Here is a 19656-nt window from a genome sequence, read left to right as displayed (position 1 = left end):
GCTTGGTTGGGGGAGGGACGTCCGCCATTACTGAGGCTTGGGTAGGCGGTTTTTCCCTCACAGTGTACACAAAGCCACTGGGAAGTTTGAACTGGGTGGTGCCCACCACTGTTCAGCAAAGCCGCTGTAGCCAGACTGCCTCTCTAGATTCCTCGTCTCTGGGGAGGGCCTCTCTGAAAGAAAGGCAGCAGCCCCATTCAGGGGCTTATAGATAAAACTCTCATCTCCCTGGGACAGAGTACCTGGGGGAAGGGGTGGCTGTGGGCACAGCTTCAGAAGACTTAAACGTTCCTGCCTGCTGGCTCTGAAAAGAGCAGTGGATCTCCCAGCATGGTGCTTGAGCTCTGCTAAGGGACAGACTGCCTCCTCAAGTGGGTCCCTGACCCCTCCGCCTCCTGACTGGGAGACACTTCTCAGCAGGGGTCAACGGATACCTCATACAGGAGAGCCCCTGATGGCATCTGGCTGGTGCCCCTCTGGGACAAAACTTCCAGAGGAAGGAACAGGCAGCAATCTTTGCTGTTCTACAGCCTTTGCTGGTGATACCCAGGCAAACAGGTCTGGAGTGGACCTCCAGCAAACTCCAGCAGACCTGCAGCAGAGAGGCCTGACTGTTAGAAGGAAAACTAACAAACAGAAAGGAATAGCATCAACATGAATAGCATCAACATGAACAAAAAGGGCATCCACACAGAAACCCCATCCGCAGGTCACCAATATCAAAGACCAAAGGTAGATAAATCCACGAAGATGAGTAAAACCAGTGCAAAAATGATGGAAAGTCCAAAAACCAGAATGCCTCTTCTCCTCCAAAGGATCACAACTCCTTGCTAGCAGGGAACAAAACTGGACAGCGAATCAGTTTGACAAACTGACAGACGAAGACCTAAGAAAGTGGGTAATAACAAACTTTTCCGACCTAAAGAAGCATGTTCTAACCCAATGCAAGGAAGCTAAGAACCTGAAAAAAGGATACAGGAATTGCTAACTAGAGTAACCAGTTTAGCGAAGAACATAAATGACCTGATGGAGCTGAAAGACACAGCACAAGAACTTCATGAAGCATACACAAGTATCAATAGCCAAATTGATCAAGCAAAATAAAGGATATCAGAGATTGAAGATCAACTAAATGAAATAAAGCAAGAAGACAAGATTAGAGAAAAAAGAAGGAAAAGGAATAAAGAAAACCTCCAAGAAATATGGCACTATGCGAAAACACCAAATCTACGTTTGATTAGTGTACCTGAAAGTGACAGGGAGAATGGAACCAAGTTGGAAAACACTCTGCAGGATATTATCCAGGAGAACTTCTCCAACCTAGCAAGACAGGCCAACATTCAAATTCAGGAAATACAGAGAACACCACAAAGATATTCCACAAGAAGAGCAACCCCAAGACAGATAATTGTAAGATTCACCAAGGTTGAAATGAAGAAAAAAATCTTAAGGGCAGCCAGAGAGAAAGGTCGGGTTACCCACAAAGGGAAGCCCATCAGACCAACAGCAGATCTCTCTGCAGAAACCCCACAAGCCAGAAGAGAGTGGGGGCCAATATTCAACATTCTCAAAGAAAAGAATTTTCAACCCAGAATTTCATATCTAGCCAAAATAAGCTTCATAAGTGAAGGAGAAATACAATCCTTTACAGACAAGCAAATGCTGAGATTTTGTCACCACGAGGCCTGCCTTACAAGAGCTCCTGAAGGAAGCACTAAATATGGAAAGGAAAAACCGGTACCAGTCACTGCAAAAACATACCAAAATGTGGAGGGGGCGGAGCAAGATGGCCAAATAGGAACAGCTCCAGTCTCCAACTCCCAGCGCGAGCGACACAGAAGACCGGTGATTTCTGCATTTTCAACTGAGGTACTGGGGTCATCTCACTAGGGAGTGCCGGACAATCGGTGCTGGTCAGCTGCTGCAGCCTGACCAGCAAGAGCTGAAGCAGGGCGAGGCATCGCCTCACCTGAGAAGCGCAAGGGGGAAGGGAATCCCTTTTCCTAGCCAGGGGAACTGAGACACACAACACCTGGAAAATCGGGTAACTCCCACCCCAATACTGCGCTTTAAGCCAACTGGCACAACAGGAGAATATATCCCACACCTGGCCAGGAGGGTCCCACGCCCACGGAGCCTCCCTCATTGCTAACACAGCAGTCTGCGGCGATCTATCCGCAAGGCAGCAGGGAGGCTGTGGGAGGGGCGCCCGCCATTGCTGAGGCTTAAGTAGGAAAACAAAGCCGCTGGGAAGCTCGAACTGGGTGGAGCTCACAGCAGCTCAAGGAAACCTGCCTGTCTCTGTAGACTCCACCTCTGGGGACAGGGCACAACAGGGGAAGCAGCAGAGGCCTGTGCAGACGCGAACGACTCTGTCTGACAGCTTTGAAGAGAGCAGTGGATCTCCCAACACGGAGGTTGAGATCTAAGAACGGAAAGACTGCCTGCTCAAGTGGGTCCCTCGCCCCTGAGTAGCCTAACTGGGAGACGTCCCCCACTAGGGGCAGTCTGACACCCCACACCTCACAGGGTGGAGTACACCCCTGAGAGGAAGCTTCCAAAGGAAGAATCAGACAGGTACACTCGCTGTTCAGCAATATTCTATCTTCTGCAACCTCTGCTGCTGATACCCAGGCAAACAGGGTCTGGAGTGTACCTCAAGCAATCTCCAACAGACCTATAGCTGAGGGTCCTGACTGTCAGAAGGAAAACTATCAAACAGGAAGGACACCTATACCAAAACCCCATCAGTACGTCACCATCATCAAAGACCAGAGACAGATAAAACCACAATGATGGGGAAAAAGCAGGGCAGAAAAGCTGGAAATTCAAAAAATAAGAGTGCATCTCCCCCTGCAAAGGAGTGCAGCCCATCGCCAGCAACGGATCAAAGCTGGTCAGAGAATGACTTTGACGAGATGAGAGAAGAAGGCTTCAGTCCATCAAACTTCTCAGAGCTAAAGGAGGAGTTACGTACCCAGCGCAAAGAAACTAAAAATCTTGAAAAAAGAGTGGAAGAATTGACAGCTAGAATAATTAATGTCATAAACGAAATGACAGAGATGAAAACCATGACACGAGAAATACGTGACATATCCACAAGCTTCAGTTACCGACTCGATCAACTGGAAGAAAGAGTATCAGCGATTGAGGATCAAACGAATTAAATGAAGCGAGAAGAGAAACCAAAAGAAAAAAGAAGAAAAAGAAATGAACAAAGCCTGCAAGAAGTATGGGATTATGTAAAAAGACCAAATCTACGTCTGATTGGGGTGCCTGAAAGTGAGGGGGAAAATGGAACCAAGTTGGAAAACACTCTTCAGGATATCATCCAGGAGAACTTCCCCAACCTAGTAGGGCAGGCCAACATTCAAATTCAGGAAATACAGAGAACGCCACAAAGATACTCCTCCAGAAGAGCAACTCCAAGACACATAATTGCCAGATTCACCAAAGTTGAAAAGAAGGAAAAAATCTTAAGGGCAGCCAGAGAGAAAGGTCGGGTTACCCACAAAGGGAAGCCCATCAGACTAACAGCAGATCTCTCGGCAGAAACTCTACAAGCCAGAAGAGAGTGGGGGCCAATATTCAACGTTCTTAAAGAAAAGAATTTTAAACCCAGAATTTCATATCCAGCCAAACTAAGTTTCATAAGTGAAGGAGAAATAAAATCCTTTACAGATAAGCAAATGCTTAGAGATTTTGTCACCACCAGGCCCGCCTTACAAGAGACCCTGAAGGAAGCCCTAAACATGGAAAGGAACAACCGGTACCAGCCATTGCAAAAACATGCCAAAATGTAAAGACCATCGAGGCTAGGAAGAAACTGCATCAACTAACGAGCGAAATAACCAGTTAATATCATAATGGCAGGATCAAGTTCACACATAACAATATTAACCTTAAATGTTAATGGACTAAATGCTCCAATTAAAAGACACAGACTGGCAAACTGGATAAAGAGTCAAGACCCATCAGTCTGCTGTATTCAGGAGACCCATCTCACATGCAGAGACATACAAAGGCTCAAAATAAAGGGATGGAGGAAGATCTACCAAGCAAATGGAGAACAAAAAAAAGCAGGGGTTGCAATCCTAGTCTCTGATAAAACAGACTTTAAACCATCAAAGATCAAAAGAGACAAAGAAGGCCATTACATAATGGTAAAGGGATCAATTCAACAGGAAGAGCTAACTCTCCTAAATATATATGCACCCAATACAGGAGCACCCAGATTCATAAAGCAAGTCCTTAGAGACTTACAAAGAGACTTAGACTCCCATACAATAATAATGGGAGACTTCAACACTCCACTGTCAACATTAGACAGATCAACGAGACAGAAAGTTAACAAGGATATCCAGGAATTGAACTCATCTCTGCACCAAGCGGACCTAATAGACATCTATAGAACTCTCCACCCCAAATCAACAGAATATACATTCTTCTCAGCACCACATCGCACTTATTCCAAAATTGACCACATAATTGGAAGTAAAGCACTCCTCAGCAAATGTAAAAGAACAGAAATTATAACAAACTGTCTCTCAGACCACAGTGCAATCAAACTAGAACTCAGGACTAAGAAACTCAATCAAAACTGCTCAACTACATGGAAACTGAACAACCTGCTCCTGAATGACTACTGGGTACATAACGAAATGAAGGCAGAAATAAAGATGTTCTTTGAAACCAATGAGAACAAAGATACAACATCCCAGAATCTCTGGGACACATTTAAAGCAGTGTGTAGAGGGAAATTTATAGCACTAAATGCCCACAAGAGAAAGCAGGAAAGATCTAAAATTGACATTCTAACATCAAAATTAAAAGAACTAGAGAGGCAAGAGCAAACACATTCAAAAGCTAGCAGAAGGCAAGAAATAACTAAGATCAGAGCAGAACTGAAGGAGATAGAGACACAAAAAACCCTCCAAAAAATCAATGAATCCAGGAGTTGGTTTTTTGAAAAGATCAACAAAATTGACAGACCGCTAGCAAGACTAATAAAGAAGAAAAGAGAGAGGAATCAAATAGACGCAATAAAAAATGATAAAGGGGATATCACCACCGACCCCACAGTAATACAAACTACCATCAGAGAATACTATAAACACCTCTACGCAAATCAACTAGAAAATCTAGAAGAAATGGATAATTTCCTGGACACTTACACTCTCCCAAGATTAAACCAGGAAGAAGTTGAATCCCTGAATAGACCAATAGTAAGCTCTGAAATTGACGCAACAATTAATAGCCTACCCACCAAAAAAAGTCCAGGACCAGATGGATTCACAGCTGAATTCTACCAGAGGTACAAGGAGGAGCTGGTACCATTCCTTCTGAAACTATTCCAATCAATAGAAAAAGAGGGAATCCTCCCTAACTCATTTTATGAGGCCAACATCATCCTGATACCAAAGCCTGGCAGAGACACAACAAAAACAGAGAATTTTAGACCAATATCCCTGATGAACATCGATGCAAAAATTCTCAATAAAATACTGGCAAACCGGATTCAGCAGCACATCAAAAAGCTTATCCACCATGATCAAGTGGGCTTCATCCCTGGGATGCAAGGCTGGTTCAACATTCGCAAATCAATAAACGTAATCCAGCATATAAACAGAACCAAAGACAAGAATCACATGATTATCTCAATAGATGTAGAAAAGGCTTTTGACAAAATTCAACAGCACTTCATGCTAAAAACGCTCAATAAATTCAGTATTGATGGAACGTACCTCAAAATAATAAGAGCTATTTAGGACAAACCCACAGCCAATATCATACTGAATGGGCAAAAACTGGAAAAATTCCCTTTGAAAACTGGCACAAGACAGGGATGCCCTCTCTCACCACTCCTATTCAACATAGTGTTGGAAGTTCTGGCTAGGGCAATCAGGCAAGAGAAAGAAATCAAGGGTATCCAGTTAGGAAAAGAAGAAGTCAAATTGTCCCTGTTTGCAGATGACATGATTGTATATTTAGAAAACCCCATTGTCTCAGCCCAAAATCTCCTTAAGCTGATAAGCAACTTCAGCAAAGTCTCAGGCTACAAAATTAATGTGCAAAAATCACAAGCATTCTTATACACCAGCAACAGACAAGCAGAGAGCCAAATCAGGAATGAACTTCCATTCACAATTGCTTCAAAGAGAATAAAATACCTAGGAATCCAACTTACAAGGGATGTAAAGGACCTCTTCAAGGAGAACTACAAACCACTGCTCAGTGAAATCAAAGAGGACACAAACAAATGGAAGAACATACCATGCTCATGGATAGGAAGAATCAATATCGTGAAAATGGCCATACTGCCCAAGGTTATTTATAGATTCAATGCCATCTCCATCAAGCTACCAATGAGTTTCTTCACAGAATTGGAAAAAACTACTTTAAAGTTCATATGGAACCAAAAAGAGCCCGCATTGCCAAGACAATCCTAAGTCAAAAGGACAAAGCTGGAGGCGTCATGCTACCTGACTTCAAACTATACTACAAGGCTACAGTAACCAAAACAGCATGGTACTGGTACCAAAACAGAGATATAGACCAATGGAACAGAGCAGAGTCCTCAGAAATAATACCACACATCTACAGCCATCTGATCTTTGACAAACCTGAGAGAAACAAGAAATGGGGAAAGGATTCCCTATTTAATAAATGGTGCTGGGAAAATTGGCTAGCCATAAGTAGAAAGCTGAAACTGGATCCTTTCCTTACTCCTTATACGAAGATTAATTCAAGATGGATTAGAGACTTAAATGTTAGACCTAATACCATAAAAACCCTAGAAGAAAATCTAGGTAGTACCATTCAGGACATAGGCATGGGCAAGGACTTCATGTCTAAAACACCAAAAACAACGGCAGCAAAAGCCAAAATTGACAAATGGGATCTAATTAAACTAAAGAGCTTCTGCACAGCAAAAGAAACTACCATCAGAGTGAACAGGCAACCTACAGAATGGGAGAAAATTTTTGCAACCTACTCATCTGCAAAGGGCTAATATCCAGAATCTACAAAGAACTCAAACAAATTTACAAGAAAAAAACAAACAACCCCATCAAAAAGTGGGCAAAGGATATGAACAGACATTTCTCAAAAGAAGACATTCATACAGCCAACAGACACATGAAAAAATGCTCATCATCACTGGCCATCAGAGAAATGCAAATCAAAACCACAATGAGATACCATCTCACACCAGTTAGAATGGCAATCATTAAAAAATCAGGAAACAACAGGTGTTGGAGAGGATGTGGAGAAATAGGAACACTTTTACACTGTTGGTGGGATTGTAAACTCGTTCAACCATTATGGAAAACAGTATGGCAATTCCTCAAGGATCTAGAACTAGATGTACCATATGACCCAGCCATCCCACTACTGGGTATATATGCAAAGGATTATAAATTATTCTACTACAAAGACACATGCACACGTATGTTTATTGCGGCACTATTCACAATAGCAAAGACTTGGAATCAACCCAAATGTCCATCTGTGACAGACTGGATTAAGAAAATATGGCACATATACACCATGGAATACTATGCAGCCATAAAAAAGGAAAAAAAAAAAAGCCCAGGACCAGACGGATTCACAGCCAAATTCTACCAGAGGTACAAAGAGGAGCTGGTACCATTCCTTCTGAAACTATTCCAATCAATAGAAAAAGAGGGAATCCTCCCTAACTCATTTTATGAGGCCAGCATCATCCTGATACCAAAACCTGGCAGAGACACAACAAAAAAAGAAAAGTTCAGGCCAATATCCCTGATGAACATCAATGTGAAAATCCTCAATAAAATACTAGCGAACCAAACCCAGCAGCACATCAAAAAGCTTATTCACCACAATCAAGTCAGTTTTATCCCTGGGATGCAAGGCTGGTTCAACACATGCAAATCAATAAACGTAATCCATCACATAAACAGAACCAATGACAAAAACCACATGATTATCTCAATAGAGGCAGAAAAGGCCTTTGATAACATTTAACACCATTTCATGCTAAAAACTCTCAATAAACTAGGTATTGATGGAACGTATCTCAAATGCACACGTACGTTTAATGCAGCACTGTTCACAAAAGCAAAGACTTGGAACCAACCCAAATGCCCATCAATGATATGATAGACTGCATAAAGAAAATGTGGCACATATACACCATGGAATACTATGCAGCCGTAAAAATGAATGAGTTCACTCCTTTGCAGGGACATGGATGAATGATGGTTTCCATCATTCTCAGTTGCCTCTGCTCTCGAGAATGATGGAAATTATCATTCTCAGCAAACTAACACAGGAACAGAAAACCAAACACCACATGTTCTCACTCGTAAGTGGGAGTTGAACAATGAGAACACAGGGACACAGGGAGAGGAACATCACAGACCTGGGTCTGTGATTGAGCAATCACAATTGATGGGTGAGCAAACCACCATGGCACGTGTATACCTGTGTAACAAACCTGCACGTTCTGCACATGTATCCCAGAACTTAAAGTATAATTTTTAAAAAAAGAGGGAGAAGAGGAAGAAGGAGAGGAAGAGGAAGGAGGAGGAGGAGGAGGCGAAGGCAGAGGCGGTGGCTTCTGGAAGACCCATCACACCAGGCCCAAGGACCACACAAAAAAGACACAATGGGCCACTTTAGAAGCTGTGCTTTTCGAGGGGCTTTGTAGTTCATGTTGCCTCTGCTGTCTTTTGAAAAGTAAAGACAAGTGAGCAGAAAGGTGGGAGCTCCTCCAGGGAGAGCTGCCAAATTCAGGCCAAATACCTTTTCCAGCCCCTTTCACATTTGCATGGGGCCTGGTGAGAGAGACAGACAGAAAGAGAGAAAGGGAGAGAGACACTATACATTATTTCCATATTGCTCTTACTGCTTTGGGCAGAGTCAGGGAAGAAGAGGAAGAAAAGAGAAGAACTGACTGTTTTCACCAGCGGAAACTTTAGCTGGTTAATGTAATACAGGAGTGTAAGAATTTGTTCTTTCTACTAAAGAGAAAACAAGGCCACACATTCCCAAATATATGCTCAGAAAGAGCAGCCAGGGAGTGCAGTTCTTGGCAGCAGCAGGCTTTATGACTTCCCTTCAGCATTGCTCATCACAGAGGGGATTTTGCTGGGGACATGGGCAGCCAGAGATAGTGGGTGCTCAGTCACTAGTGGGATGCTACACAGCAGCCACTGAAGGAGTCCCAGTCCACCCTTCCCCAGACCTCGAGAGCAGAAGCAACTGCAGGCCCTTCCCCGACCCTGTGATCTGCATCTCTAACCCCTCCAAAGCATCCAAGTCACATCAGAATAAAAGGACTGGGACACATGGCACTTCTAAAAGTTATCACCTCCTGCTAAAATATGTTTTTGGGGGAGGGGAGATAGCAATTAATTACCAAAAATAAAGAAACCTCAATAAGGAAAAGACGAGCTCCACAGCACTTCCACCCGCCCCCTGCTGCCAACATACATACTAAACCCAACTATAAGGTTCCCTACCCTGCTCAATTCCTCTACACAAAGAAGCATGGAGTGTATATTTAGTACAGGTTCCTCCTCAGAGCTAGCTGATGAACACAGAAGTCGGTAAACCTAACTCAAACGTGACTTTTGAAAGAAAGGAGAAAAAGACTATGATCCTCTTTGCTGTTTTCTCTTAACTTACAGAGTTCTCTCCTTTTTAATATTCTAGTGTTCTTAAATCAATCACTTTGGATTTAGAGTTATTGCGAGGGTTCAAGCCTTATCACAAGAAGAATCTCTAATATATAGTGGATCCACTGCTGTCTGATTAACATGCACAATTTAAGGATCTTTAAACAGGGGGGAAAAAAATAATTCAGGCTTCACTAATTCAAAATTAGTGATAAGGCAAAGTACCCTTCAAATTTCAGTCTGAATCAAGTAACTGTGGCTTAGTAAACAACTGGAAAGATTAGAGATGGATGGGGTAAGCCATTTAAGATGGCAAACTATCTTCACAAACTTCAACAGCATTGCCTTGCATGTAATTTGTGCCATTAAGGTAGGAATTAGAAATGACCCTTATCTCTATATCAAGCAGGTCAATCAAGACTAGTTATAATTAGCAACCAGTGATAATATATGCTGCTGAAATACCTGCCCTTCATTTCAAACATCTCATCCTTCAATTTTTTTGTTATTTCAAGCTGATCTTCTCAGGAATTACTATTTTTTGCTATACAGTATCATCTGCACACAGCAAGACTTCAAAAGGTGCTCACCTCTGAGTCTTTGGCCTGCTGATTACGAATGACTATCAAATTGTACAGGGTTCTGTCGTCATCTGCCTCTGTGTGGGAAACATCATGGGGCATACTCCATAAATTCTTCTCATCATCCCTCGCCAGAGTTGCTCCAAATGAGGAATATGGATTGCTATCACTGTTGTATAAAAAAAGGAAAGATTGGGGTTTTATAATATATATAATGTTATATATCATATGCATGCAACATACAATATCAACTAAAACTTATACAATGTAATATATAAATATATTGTCAAAAAGGTCTCAATTGTCTTTAATAATTAAGCATAACACAATAGAGCAGTAAAAACAAACCAAAAATATAAATAAATCACTTTAAAAAGAACAGAGAACAGATGTACCTGAGCAGATGTAATTACTACAGTTAAATATGAAATTCAGCACTGAGTACCCCAGAAGCTAAGACAACAAAGGAAATCCAATTCTTTTTTTTTTTTTTTTTCGCTTTGAAACAAAGTCTCGCTTTGTCACCCAGGCTGGAGTGCAGTGGCACAACCTCAGCTCACTACAACCTCTACCTCTCAGGTTCAAGTGATTCTCCTGCCTCAGCCTACCAAGTAGCAGGGATTAGAGGCGCCTGCCACCACGCCTGGATAATTCTTGTATTTTTCATAAAGATGGGGTTTCACCATGTTGGTCAGGCTGGTCTTGAATTCTTGGCCTTAAGTGATCTGTCCATCTCGGCCTCCCAAAGTGCTGAGATTATAGGGGTGAGCCACCGTGCCCAGCCAGGAATAGAATTCTTGTGTGATTAAAAGAAAACGAGTAACATGAAGGGGTGAACGTTTGACTGGCTCTGAGTTCAAGGAAGCACAGTAAACTTGGAGTACAATGATATATAATAGCTATAAAATTCCTTACACCAGGAAAATTAAGTAATAAATATGCATACCCAAAGACTTTCAATAAACAAGACAGAATGTTGAGTGAGAAATTTCAGCAGTCCCGTTTTGTACATTTGTTTTATGATTTATGCCTGATAAGGTGGTACCTGGGTGTGGACTTACAGAGATTAGTGGCACAGCATCACATCTGGGGCATGCCTGCACACAGCCCCAGTTAATTCCGTAACCCCCAGTTGAATTCTGTGGGAAGGACAGGTAGGGTCATACCGAAGCTATTCACTTCATCTAGTAATATGTATAAAGCACTGACCACATGCTAATCACAGGGCTCAATAAAATTGTGAGCAAAACAGACATCATCCCTGCCCTTGGATCTCACTAGTATGGAAAACACATTAATGAATGATCATATGACTATAAAATAAGAATTGTGATAAGTGCCATTAAGCGGGAGCTCAGGAGGCCATGAGAACATATGCAAGCTGCTAAGAGAAAACCCTCACGAAGGCAGGCATCAGCTAGGCGTCATGAAGAAGAGGTGCTGGAGCACCTCTTCTTAAAGGTTTTTCCACCTTTAAGTGGAAAAACAGGAACAGAGTTGCAGGCAAAGGAAACAGCATCTTCAAAGGCCTGGGGTGGAAGGAAACATGAAATGTTAAGATGTCAATATGGGATGCTCAGAAGTTGGCACTAAGGAAATCTTGCAACAGGAAGCAAAGTGCTAGTCCCCAGATTGGGGTTCGGCAGCAGGAACCCACCCAGCTAGGGAGGGGCTCCAGCCCTAGAGTGATGATGTACAGGTCAGACTGCCAATCACAGTCTCAAATTTTGAAAGACAGGGCCAGGCGCGGTGGCTCACAGCTGTGATCCCAACATTTTGGGAGGCTGAGGCAGGTGGATCACCTGAGGTCAGGAGTTCAAGACCAGCATGGCCAACATGGCAAAACCCCATCTCTACTAAAAATACAAAAATTAGCCAGGTGTGGTGACACATGCCTGTAATCCCAGCTACTCGAGAGGCTGAGGCAGGAGAATTGCTTGAACCAGGGAGGCAGAGGTTGCAGTGAGCTGAGATCGCGCCATTGCACTGCAGTCTGGGTGACGAGAGCGAAACTCCAGCTCACAAAAAAAAATAAAATAAAATAAAATAAAATAAACTGGGACAACAACCAGGGCCCACTTACAAAAACTAGGGCAAAAGGTGAGGACAGAACCTTGGAACCAAGGCTAGCAGGAAGCCAGCTACCTGAATCAGCATGGGGTTTAGAGACTGAATGTTGAACAGTGCTCCTGAAATCCCTGTGGCTGCAGGTCAGAAGTTTAGGGTCTGGGACTGAACAAAGTACCTGGCCCTATGGGGAAAGGTGCAGATGATGGGAAACCAGACACAGCTCAAGCACACTATGCTCAGAACCACGCTGTTTTTACTGATTGATACCACAAAAGCTAGAACACAGGCAGCCCTACAGCCTGACTCTTCCTGAGAATGAGGAACCAGTGAAAGAGAAGGAAAATGATGCCTTTGGGCGCTGCCCATGTGAACTTTAATGAGCATGTCAAATTCCTTCATTTCATTCGTTCCATTGTTTGTTTATTCAACAAATGTGGAATAAATGCCTGCCGTATACTGAGTCCTGCGCTGGGTGCCATGGGGACATGAAGATAAATGGGACATTGTCTCTGCCCTTAACTATAATGCAATGAGATCAGTACATTTTTTTTTTTTAAAAGCATGCACAGATTGTTGTAGGAACAAACTGGAAGAAGTGATAAGTTATGTATGATGAGAAGGAAGTTCAAGAACTAACCAGACCTGAGGACTGAACAGGCTTCCAGCAGGAAGAGGCACAAGGGCAGAGTTATTCCTCGCAGAAAGATCAGCTCAAGTCAAAGCAGTATATGGGGGCTTTGGGAGCCCACGGGATTGGGGAATTGAAGTATTCCTGAATGACAGCAGCATGTGGTGCATGGAGCAAGGAAAATGAAGGGACATGAAGAAGAAAAGGTAATATGGGGTCAGACTAAAAGTAGTGCTGGCGTCCAAGCTTCATTCTGAGAACTGCAACATTATCAACAGGCTTTTGAGCCATGTCAGGTCTGGATTTTAGAGAAATAACTCTGGGTGAAGGAAGAACAAGAAGATGGCTTAGGAGGGTGTCACAATCAACTGTCACACGGGGGTAGGTGTAATTTTCAAGCCATGCTCTTTGAGGTCCTGGTGTCAGGGGGCCTTGGGACCACAGTGGGGCAGGAGTAGAGAAAGAGATGGACAGGGCTTCTCTGGCAGAGATAGAAAGAACCCACAAACCAACCATAACCAGAGCAGCTTCTCCATTCAAATAGTCTTTGTTAGAGCTAGAAGGAAGGTTGTTTGAGGCACAGGAAAAATGGGGTTCTATCGCTAAACAAATACATAATTTTGAACACTCTGAAATTATGATTGAGATAAAAGTAAGTGAGGTTGAGAGTGAGGGAAATAGCAGTGAGAGTGGCAATGAGGACTGATTCCAGCAGCATCTGAGAGGGGTGACAGCAGCCCATTGTGGGAGGCACAGAGATACCAGCAAAGGTGATGCCTTTAACTGCAATGTATGGGGCAGAAGCCAAGACTGACCTCATGAGTCTGCAGAATGTTCACGGAGATGTCAGGGACCTGGGTTTAGGAGCGAGGACATGGCAGAGATCTAGGTGTGGGAGCAATACACAACATTTCATGGCATCACAGAAGCAGGTCAGAGAATCACAAGAACAGTCTTAGGGGATTAGGAGACAGAAGAGAATAGGTGAGTCCAGAAAGAGAGATCAGGCAGGACAAAGAGGAATGCCAAAGAGCAGGTGGACGCCAGAGAAGTGTCAATAACATGAAGGATGCTGACTCCAATTTCTTTCTGCAGCCGATGATATGCAACCACTGCATAATATATTCAGGGCTTGAGACAAGGGCTCCTGCATTCCACCCCTCATGTTACACAAGCATGGGTCCTGGTGTCAGGACCCATCCTTTGCAGATAGGGATAAGAATACTGCAGTGCTTGACTTCTTCTGGGCCAGGCAGCCAGCTGACAGTCCCCCCAACATGAGTTCCTGGGTGGGGATCTCAGACAAGCCACTGTCATATAACTCAACATCCAAATGCCAGTGAAGCAGCTCAGATCATGACTACCTACGTGGATGCTCCCTGTACAAACCAGCAGGTTCCCCTGGGGGCTTGTCTCCAGGACGCACTGTCCTTGAGTCACCCAGACCTGGCACAGAGCTTCTACCAAGAGTGGCAACCATGGCTTCCAACATCACAATAAATGAACTTCTGGGGCAATGAAACCCTGGGACTTTTCCTGACATCGGTCTTCCATCTTCTCCCAGATGTGTTTCATTTCTATGTCTTGTCTCCTCAACAGGTGGGTCAGTTCCTCTAGGGAAGGGGTTGTATCCAGTTTCTCTTCTACATTTCTACGTTTCTTTCCCACATCACCTAGCAGGGTCCTAGGACACAGCAGTTGCCTTAAAAGTACTTGTTGAATGCAACAAACTGCGCTGTAACCCCAAAATCTGCTGAAGGAAATCCCAGACATAACTCATGGTTACTGCCTTTTAAAAATTTCCCTAAAGCAGGAGCTTTAGAAAGGAGCCAGTATGTACCTGAAAAATCAGTAAAAATAACATTAGACCATGAATAATTTAGCCACCTTTTACTTCACTAAGCCACAATTTCTTTTCCTATTTTAAAATGACGATCTCAGCTGCCTCCCTGGCCAGTTCCCCACCTTCTCACAACCTCTCTCTCTGTCTCTCTGTCCCTCCTCTCTCTAGCTGTCTCTGTCTCTCTTTCCTCTCTCTTGCTCTCTCTCACTCTCGCTTCTTTTCCTCTTTCTCTATGTCTCCTCTCCTCTCTCTAGCTGTCTCTGCATCTCTGTCTCTCCTCTCTTTCTCTCGCCTATCACATCCATCCACACACATACACACATGACTTCAGCCAGCATAAAACACTAGCCTCTCATCCTTAATCTACAAGCCCAAGTAAAGCTCTATAGGAAGGTCAACCCCAGCCTGTTTAGAAGTGCCCATGTCTCCAGAAGGTGAGTGCCTCCTGGATCTCACCATATCTAGCCCTGCTCTAATTAGAAGCAGTGTTCCTGTAACAAGCCTCCAACTCTGCCTCGTCACTGATATTCAGAGAATGATGTAAATCAGGAAAGAGAACCAACTGCTATGCCCCTGGACGGGCAATGCCTCCCAGCAGTGGTAATCTCTGTGAGCTCCTGGGCCTTTCCCAGCAGGATCTGACCTGCTTGTGGCCACAGAGCAGCTCTTCCACTCTGCCCCGCTCCCTCTCCAGACCCAGACCTGGCTCCTGTTTCGTTCTTATTCAGTAATTGCAAGGTTTCTTTGGGGCATAGGAAAGGTGGGGTGCCACTGTTAAATAAAGAAAGAACTTTTTTCAAAATACTGGTGAAAATGCACAGGGGCTGTGAGCTCATTCAGCAGCGTCAGAAGCATCTGTGAGAGTTGGCCTGGCTCACCGGATCCTGGGTCCGGTTCTCTGGGCCTGCCCCTTTCACTCCTTCACAGCCATCAGGTCAAGGTATCAAGCCACGTTGTTTTAAAACTTTTAACCCTTTGGACAGAGAAACTAGAACAGAGAGAAGCCTACAGCAAATGGCCTAAGGAGAAGCAGCTTTGGAACCACTATGTATCCCAGACCATGAAGGGCTCTGGGGCCTGTGCCAAGAGAATTTAGTGCAAAGGCCCAGGGGCCTGGGCCTGAAAACCCCTGGGAGGACAGATGAGGGGAAACAGACCAGAAGTCAGAAACTTCCCTTTCTCTCCCTCCCCCATATCATGAGTTCTAAAAGGCTCTAAAGAAAGTGAGAGTGGTTGTTTTCCCCTGGCCACCATCTGCTGATGATAAATATTTTATTAACATCAGGCATTTGAGAGGTGGCTCTGAGGTTACACACTAAGCTGCTTTTATTCTCAAAAGGTAGGGTGAGAAAAGTCTCAGATTTCACCCTTAATCCCACCCAGGGGCATGAGACCCAATCAATCCAGAGTCTTTTCTTTCAACATGATCTACAGCTAAACAAGAGACAAAGGTCTGTAGGTACTAACTTCTGCCTGGGGATACAGCTGCAAAGTGCCAGTCAGCACTGAAGCCATTTACCAAGAATTCCTCAGGATTCCTCACTACTAACAAGGGCTGTATGTAAAAGACCTTGGAAGGCTCCACAAAATACAGTGCACACAGGCTGGCTGCCGACACCAGCAGTTCCAGTGACTTTACTGCTCTCCCCACAGGCCATGTGGCAGTGGCCACTAGCTTAAGACTGAAACTCTGAAAACAGCAAGGAAAGAAAATCTCCAGTCAACAGCAATCAATGGTCCAGAAAAACAGGCTGCCAGGTCCACGCCCTTGACACTCACAGATTTTGGTCTGATTTCCTGCTAGGAAGTCGCTGGCCTGCTACCTCCCCTGGCTTCAAGACCTTTCCCTTCTTCCCTCTATTGAGACCTCCCTGGGATGGAGAAGGTGAACCAAAGATCTTCTCCCTCTCCATCATCGCCTTCCTTCCCTCCTCACTCTCCTTCCTTGTCTTTCCTTCAGTCCTTCCTTTCTCCCTCTACTCTTTTCTTTCTTTCTTTCTTTTCTTTCTTCCCCCCTCTCTCTTCCTCTCCTTTCTTGGTTTCTCTCTGTCCCTCTTCTTCTCTTTCTCTCTCTCTTCTCTCTTTCTCTCCCTCTCCTCCTCTCTCTTTTTCCTTCTCTCTCATTCTCTCTTTCCTTCTCTCTCATTCTCTCATTCCTTCTCCTTTCTCTCTTTCTATCTCTCCTTCTTTTGTTCTTTCAGATACAGGCTTTGTCTTACCTAGTTGATCCAGTGTTTAAACATGTTTTATCCCCAAGTTTATTTCTTATTTATTTATTTATTTTTTATTTTTTGAGACAGAGTCTTGCTCTGTTGCCCAAGCTGGGGTGCGGTGGGGCGATTGTTCCATTGGTTCCAGCACTTTCCTCAGCACTTGCCACCTAAACTCATGACCTCCTTCAACCCCAGAGATGTGACCTGGCTCAGTGTGAAGGAAGAAAAGCCCTGGGCACCCCTTTCCTGGCATCCCACTCTGATGTGCTCCTATCCTTTGGGCTTTCTATTCTCACACTGAGGCAGAGCCCCGTATGACGCTGCTTCACACATCTGTGCCCTGCTTTCGAGGCTTGAAGATGGTCCTTACAGGCACCCTGTGAAGCAAGCACTGTTATGTCATCCAGCTGAGGAAATACGAGGGCTCAGGAAGATAAGACCCAGTCCTTGGTGTCTCCTCTGCTTTCATTCACACCTGGTCACTTCATCTAGTGCCACGCCTTTAAACATCATCTACATGAGGAAGATTCCTGAATCGGAATCCCCAGCTCAGTACTCTCTCCCAAATTTCAAATTTCCCATCTCCACTGGGATGTCTCACAGACAACACAAGCTCAGTGTGGTCCAGACCAAGCACCTGATCTTCCCACTAAACCCATCCACAGGCTCCCCACTCAGATGATGGCAACTCCATCCTTCCCATTGCTCAGGCCAAGACCCTTGACGGCATCCCCCACTCCCTCATCCCCTACATCCTATCCATCAGAAAATCCTATTGGCTCCACATTCAAAAACCATCCACCGCTACCACTACACCCTGAGCCAAGGCCTCTTACGTTTTGCAAAAGAATTTCTGCAGTTGTCTGTTTTACCCACCTATTTCTCTTTATTAACAGGATGGCCAAAGTGATCATTTTAATATGTAAATCAGATCATGTCATCCCTCAGCTCAAAACCTGCCAGTGGCTAACCCATTTGGCCTACGAGATAAGCCAAAGTCCTGCAGTGGTCCACAGGCCTGCAGTGACAGTCCTACCACCCTGTCCTCTTCGGTTCCCTGAACCCATCAGTCACACTCTGACCTCAGGGCCTTGCACTGGCTGATCTCCATCTGCCTAGAATGTTTTTCTCCTGACAGCCACATCCTCACTCCTCCCTCTCCTGCAAGTCTTTGTTTAAACACCACCTCCTCAACAAGGCCTGCCCGACCAACCTATTTAAAATTGCAATATGCTCCTTCCCTTGCTCTACTTTTGTTTCCTACATACTTATTTATCTTATTTATCTCCTAGTTTACTTATTACTGTTTATTGTGCCCCCCACCACTACCACCGCCACTAGGACTAGAATAAAAGCCACTAGGACAGGGATCTGCATCTACTTTGCTCAGTGATATATCTCAAGTGCTTAAAACAGTGCCTGGCAGGAGAATCACTTGAACTCAGGAGGCGGAGGTTGCAGTGAGCTGAGATCGTGCCAATGCACTCCAGCCTAAATGACAGTTAGACTCTGCCTCAAAAAAAAAAAAAAAAAAAAAAAAAAACAGTGCCTGGCACATAGTAAATGCTCAATAAATATTTTCTGACCCAATGCACCCTTGTTTCCCAAGTTCACAGGGCTCTAAACTGTACAGATGAGTATGACTCTGTGTCTTCAGGCTCACAGACAAGCTCCTAACATTTTTTAGCTGTTTAAATTTATGAAAATTCACCCTACAGTCTTGTGGAAGGAAGCAGATGATAAGCACATATGTTTATGTCACATGATATTCAGGACTATAAAGAAATACATAGTGAGTAAGGGACACAGTGAAGAGTGGGGCACGGTTTTAAGAGAATGGTCAGGGAAGAATGTTCTGATAAAATGACTTTGAGCAGAGATCTAAATAAAGTGAAGGAGTTATCCACACAGAAAACTAGAGAAAGAGTCTTCAAGGCAGGGCAGGCAGGAAGTGTAAAGGCCATGAGGCAGGGGTGTGGGTGGTATATTTGAGGAACCAGGGGCAGGCCAGTATGACTGAAGGATGAATAATTAATTTCACCTTATATGCTGACTTTAAACCATACTTAATAGCCCCAAACTGGAAACCACCCAAAAGGCCACCAAGAGTAGAATAGGGGAACAAAATGGAATACACTCTAAAGCAATAAGAACCATGAACAAGCCTACACACAACAACACGGAGGAATCTCACAAAGCTCCACCAACAAAGTGAGTTCTATGAGAACACACAGTTTGATCCCGTTTATGCAAAGTTTAAAGGCAGGCAATACAAAAGTACATCTTTAAGGTGCACACATAGGTGGGAAAGCTAGAAGTCTAGATATGATCAAGGAGGAGATAAGGGGCTGGCAATAGCTATCTCTCGCCATGGGAGGTGGTTACAGGAGTGTTCACTTTCTAGTCATTCTTTTTATTTTATTTATTTATTTATTTATTTTTGAGACAGGGTCTACCTCTGTCACCCAGGCTGTAGTGCAGTGGCGCAGTCTTGGCTCACCACAGCCTCTGCCTGCCAGCTTCAAGTGACTCTTCTTTCTCAGCCTCCAGGGTGGCTGGGATTATAAGTGCTGCCACCACACCAAGCTAATTTTTTTTTGTATTTTGAGTAGACACGGGATTTCACCATGTTGGCCAGGCTGGTCTCGAACTCCTGACC

At 44.1% G+C, this 19656-nt stretch overlaps 1 protein-coding gene across 1 annotated transcript in view; it reads right to left on the bottom strand.

Moving 5' to 3' along the window:
* The window catches only part of MREG (melanoregulin), a 78647-nt gene that overhangs the window by 48591 nt on the left and 10400 nt on the right, over positions 1–19656 (bottom strand). Inside the window, exon 2 of the mRNA XM_030917138.1 lies at positions 10253–10412. Coding sequence (XP_030772998.1) covers positions 10253–10412 — 160 coding nt within the window. The remainder of the gene's footprint in view (positions 1–10252; positions 10413–19656) is intronic.

Source organism: Rhinopithecus roxellana, chromosome 14, assembly GCF_007565055.1.
Source record: "Rhinopithecus roxellana isolate Shanxi Qingling chromosome 14, ASM756505v1, whole genome shotgun sequence".
NCBI classification, from domain to species: domain Eukaryota; kingdom Metazoa; phylum Chordata; class Mammalia; order Primates; family Cercopithecidae; genus Rhinopithecus; species Rhinopithecus roxellana.
The sequence above is the reverse complement of the archived record's forward strand: the minus strand, read 5'-3'. Positions and strand labels throughout refer to the sequence as shown.